At 35.8% G+C, this 6,000-nt stretch overlaps 1 protein-coding gene across 1 annotated transcript in view; it reads left to right on the top strand.

Moving 5' to 3' along the window:
* Positions 1-6,000, top strand: part of LOC127663289 (misshapen-like kinase 1) — an 88,947-nt gene continuing 82,947 nt past the window's right edge. The window contains exons 1-2 of the mRNA XM_052154798.1: positions 1-128; positions 1,005-1,070. Of these exons, the coding sequence (XP_052010758.1) occupies positions 72-128; positions 1,005-1,070 (123 nt within the window). The 5' untranslated portion in view covers positions 1-71. The remainder of the gene's footprint in view (positions 129-1,004; positions 1,071-6,000) is intronic.

Genomic DNA, 6,000 nt, shown 5'->3' with positions numbered 1-6,000 from the left:
GGCAGACATACTGTGCCTCAAACCATGATCAGTTAATAAACTGTGACTTCTCTCTGAAGAAGCTCATTAAAATGGCGAGAGACTTTACTACAACAAGTTTGAGCAATATTGACCTCGCCTCTTTACGGGTAAGTGCTGGCAATTTCTTCTTCTTTCAGTATTTTATGCATCTTTCGGTTGTTCAAGGCTTCGTACAAAGTTTCGTCCACAAATAATATTTCAGTTGCGATACCCTAAATAAACTTTATAGTAAATATCATTTTAAAATGAGACTAGTCGTTAAACTCAGCTGTCATGGTTCATTTACATCTTTAAAAACATGAACTCTTTGTTTCAGTTCAAAACAAAGCGTTTCAATTTGACATATTTACGTTTTCTTCATGTGTCCTTCACTTTACGGTACTTTTTCTTTATGATCAGATAATAACACTGTCACAGCTGTTTAAATGTTGCCTATTATTAGAGTTAAACATGGGCTGTGTCCCTTTTGTGTCGTCAGACCGTAGTCTCAAACCTAGTGTGCTGTCTATCCAGACTGCAGTTTATGTTATTATATTTCACACTCCTAGTGTGTTACATAGACAGTATGTTTGGGGCACAATTCTCTCGAAACCTTAAACTGCCTAGTGGCTACCTGGAAAATATGTTGTGGGCATCATATTCTCAAGTCTAATGAGCTGTCTAACTAGGCAGCATTTCTGGTCATCAAAGTCTCAAACATAGCAGCCTACCTTGACAGACATTTTGGTTATTTATTTTCTCATTCACTAGTATGCTGCCTACCTAGACAACACTGTAGGCATAATAGTCATTATTACACATATAGGGAGCTATTTACCTTGATTGAAATTTTTGTTATTAATATCTCATACCTCATTAACTAATATTTCAAGTGGACAATTTACTCAGTATAATGAGTGATTTGCCTTAAAAGTTTGCACTTATGACTCAATGCAGAAAATAAATTCAGAAATTGATCATGTCCATATTCTTGTTTATTTCAGGATCCTGCAGGTATATTTGAGCTCATCGAGGTGGTGGGCAATGGGACTTATGGGCAGGTTTATAAGGTATGTACTGGTGTATCTTTTAATTGCTTCGATAAATGGTCATCTTTTAAACTTTGAAATTCAGGGTTCATACTTTGATATTATATTTGCTTATGTGATAGTTCTGTGCATGCGGCTCAACAGAGGGCAAGAAAGGCCAGCGCATGTTTTTTTTAAATATCTCATAATGTTCATTATTTGTTGGAAAACTGCGCTAATAAAACCAGCTACATGTGTTGTTTTGGTCTTTCACTTCCTCTTTAAGGTCAGACTGTGTTTCGTAAATATCTAGTGTCTTTAAAGAAAAAGCGTGATGTACACTGAAACATCCTGTGCTGTGGGATGTGTTGACACATTCTATGAGGGTTAAGATGATTCAGGTCTGGGTGGATCTGTAGCAGAAGTCACTATGAGTACAACAATATTCCTATTGTGGATCAGCTTGAGAAATTAAAATGATTGTGACGATTTCTTCTCTTATGTGCCCTGCACTGAATTCTTCTGAAACGCTGCATTGAAAGCAGCACAGAGCATCATTTAAGAGTTCAATTTCCCCTGACGTCCCAGAATTCAACCCCTGAAAGACTTTTTAAGTGGAACAGTAAATGTAAATTATATTACAGCTGGTATGTGGAATTTTTCAAAGTTTAGCTTTCAGTGTTTGACATTGCAATTGTTGTGAATGTTATGAGTGAGTTTAGTTCAGTAGAGTCATTGTGGAATCTCCGTTGTATTTGCATATAGCACAGGAATGGTAGATTGGATTTATATAAAGGCATCTGGATGGCAGTATATGTTGCTCCAAAACATGTACATACATATCTTGTCTCTGCATTATTGTTCATGATATCCATTACAGAAAAATGAAGGTTTTTATTACAGAGGGATTGGAGATCACACGCATTCAGAAGTGATTTTCCACAATGGCTAAACCTGGATTGCAAGTGCAGGGCTGCATAAGCAGAGAGTGCGGGTGCTAGATTGGCCTACCTGCAGTCCTGACTTGTCGCCAGTTGTCACCACATAACATGGCAACAAAGGCCCGCACAGTTGCGTAACTGATGACATGGATAATGGATGAATGGGTGGAAATTCCAGTTTCAGAGGTCAAAATGCACAGTGCTTTAGATCATGTAAGCATAATAATGCTCAGGGTCCTGATATTTGATAGTCCAAATGTCTAATTTCACCAGTAAATGTATACTATGGCAAATATTATTTTACATAGTATAAGCATAGTAAGCATTGTAAGCAAGTTACCATTAAACATTTATTAAATTAAGAGTACTTTAAAAACATGTAATCAGTGACAATACTATTTTAAAACTTCCAATATTAATTTAAAATACTTAATGTATAATGATAGTGATAATGATAGTGTACAAGCATATGTATCTGACATAATTATGTATTTTTCAGCTGGGCAGAATTATTAATATTTATCTTCTGGTGTCACTATTGCCCTCTTGCTTTTCTGATTTCTTTTTTTGTCCCACTCCATCCCTGATTAATCATTTTACTCTTTAATTAACAGTACTTTTTAAGTTTTACAAGTAAAGGAACTGTTTTGCATATGTCCTGAAAGTAATAATTATTACCAGTAGATATTCAAACTTAACTTTTCATGATTCAGGATTTGTTCCAAATTTTGAGAGAGTATAGAATCATGAATTCAGTTCAGTAAATCAAACCAAATGCTTACGGCCTTTAACATTTCAGTAAAAAAAAAAAAAATGTTTTTTATTAAATAAATAAATTTCGTTATATATCCCATTAATCAAAGAAATAATAGAACATTAATTGATCATCAAAATAATTGTTAGTTGCAGCCCTTATATATATATATATATATATATATATATATATATATATATATATATATATATATATATATACACATACACACTGGTGGCCAAAAGTTTGGAATAATGTACAGATTTTGCTGTTTGGGAAGGAAACTGGTACTTTAATTCACCAAAGTGGCATTCAGCTGATCACAACGTATAGTCAGGACATTACTGATGTAAAAAACTGTACCATCACTATTTGAAAAAAGTCATTTTTAGGCCCCATTTCCAGCAGCCATCACTCCAACACCTTATCCTTGAGTAATCATGCTAAATTGCTAATGTGGTACTAGAAAATCACTTGCCAAATTGCCATTATATCAAACACAGTTGAAAGCTATTTTATTCGTTAAATGAAGATTAACGTTGTCTTTTTGTTTGTATTTGTTGTCACAGTATGCAATAGACTGTCTTAATGTCAATATTAGGTCAAAAATGGCAAAAAAGAAACAGCTTTCTCTAGAAACTCAACAGTCAATCATTGTTTTGAGGAATGAAGGCTATACAATGCTTGAAATTGCCAAACATATTTCATACAAAGATGTCCACTACAGTCTTCAAAGACAAAGGACAACTGGCTCTAACAAGGACAGAAAGAGATGTGGAAGGACTGATGTACAACTAAACAAGAGGATAAGTACATCAGAGTCTCTAGTTTGAGAAATAGACACATCACATGTCCTCCGCTGACAGCTTCATTGAATTCTACCCGCTCAACAGCAGTTTCATGTACAACAGTAAAGAGAAGACTCAGGGGTGCCTTATGGGAAGAATTGCAAAGAAAAAGACACTTTTGAAACAGAAACAAAAAGAAAAGTTTAGAGTGGTTAAAGAAACAGACATTGGACAACAGATTATTGGAAAAGAGTGTTATGGATCTTAACCCCATTGAGCTTTTGTGGGATCAGTTAGACTGTAAGGTGTGTGAGAAGTGCCTGACAAGATGGGCAAATCTATGTCAAGTGCTACAGGAAGTGTGGGGTGAAATGTCACCTGAGGATCTGGACAAACAACTAGAATGCCAAGGATCAAAGCTGTCATTACTGCACGTGGAAGATTTTATTTCTCCTATTTTCTTCCCAGTTTGGTATGCCCAATTCCCAATGCACTCTAGGTCCTCGTGGTGGCATAGTGACTCACCTCAATCTAGGTGGCGTAGGATGAATCTCCGATTCGATGATTGCCTCCGCCTGAGACAGTCAACCCATGCATCTTATCACGTGGCTTGTTGAGTGCATTACTGCGGAGATGTAGCATGTGTGAAGGCTCATGCTATTCTCAGCTGCAACCACGCACAGCTCACGATACACCCCACCGAGAGCGAAATCCACATTATAGCAACCACGAGAAGGTTAACCTAACGTGACTCTACCCACCCTAGCAACCGGGCCAATTGGTTGCTTAGGAAGTCTGACTAGAGTCACTCAGCACCCTGGATTCGAATTTGCATCTCCAGGTTTGGTAGACAGTGTCTTTACTTGACTTGAGCTACCCAGGCGCCCACATCGAGGATTTTTTGATGAGAACTCTTTGAAGTAGTTTAAGTTCAGATTTTCTTTTCTAATTTGAATTATAATTTTTCACATTATTAATGTCCTGACTATTCATTGTGATCAGCTGAATGCCACTTTGCTGAATAAAAATATGAATTTCTTTCCATTAGAGCAAAATCTGCACATTATTCCAAATATCTGGCCACCAGTGTGTATGTATATATATATATACACATATACATAGACACACACTGGGAATAATGTTATATATTCACAAGTAAAATATCAAATAATATGTTGTTGTAGTGCTTTCAGTACAGCACAAGGTGAATCGAATTTATAAATCATAACTTTTGTTTTTATTAGTATTTCCATACTGTCTCAACATTTTTGGAACTGGGCATAAGCCTTTTATAAAAAAGAGAGATAATGTGATAACACACCCCTGAGACTGATACTGAGTAGTCATTTGTCCATCAATCAGAGATGTATTACACACTTAAATCACACTCTTGTTTCATAATGGTTGTTTTCACTTATGAAGTAACACTTTCAAGAACTTCTGTAGTGTGCTTTACCACATCTTCAAAGATTCTTGTAGTAATGTGCTGGTGATTTAAGCTGGAAATGATGAAAGAAACAGTTATTAGCACAGTGAAAACATCACATATACTCACATGTTCAGTAAAACTTTAGCCTAAAATTAGTATTTTCTGTGCTGCTAGCATCACCAAATGGAATTATAAAATATAATTGATATTTTTAATCCAACAATATCCACCTAAAGAGCCACCACTTTCAGTGCAGAAGCACCAGGGCAGCAGTCATCAGGCGGAAAGTAAGGGGCGGAGATATGCCTTGCCATATTCATGTTAATGTTTTATTCAAATGCAATTTAAAATGCATTTAGTGTGATATCTGAGTCTAGTGGACATGACGTCACCTAAATGCTGGATGCATGGGTTCCTTAACACCAAATAGTCAAATATGACAGTGTGCCCCCAACCAAAGATTTTCCTAATTGACAAGTAGGAGTTAATTTAAGCCATTAGTCGACTAGTCGCACGTTTATGATATGAAGTAAATTTCTTGAATATACTGTATATATATATATTGTGGGGCATCAGAAAATGGTTTGAGTTCCAGGGTTGAGAATGAATGTTATCAGTAACATTGCTAACACTGTTCTATATTATAGAGAAATACTAAACTGTAATAATGAGCCTTTAAAATATACATTTTACAAGCGCACGCACGAAGCGAGCCGCAGCAGTAATGATTCTGAATGTGTCGGAAAAACCAGCAAGAGACTGTCTGAACATTGATTTTATAAACAGAAATGCACATTAGAGTTGTGCCGACAGACGATGATCTCAGAATCAATGATGGTCAGAGTGATGATCAATAACTTATGCCTTTGATGATGTCAAGACCATATTTGGCTCATTTTTCCATGTATTAAATTATTATTAGGCTATTATTATCAAATGAATATTACAAATAATTTGCCCATAAACACAAAGACACGCGCTTGAAGAAACACACTTTATTATATTATTAAGTGACAGAAAAGCTGTATATGTATGATGAGCTGATACAGATGCGTGCAGT

Source organism: Xyrauchen texanus, chromosome 23 (genome assembly GCF_025860055.1).
Source record: "Xyrauchen texanus isolate HMW12.3.18 chromosome 23, RBS_HiC_50CHRs, whole genome shotgun sequence".
NCBI classification, from domain to species: Eukaryota; Metazoa; Chordata; class Actinopteri; order Cypriniformes; family Catostomidae; genus Xyrauchen; species Xyrauchen texanus.
Note: the sequence above shows the minus strand (reverse complement) of the source record. Positions and strands in the feature narration are given on the sequence as shown.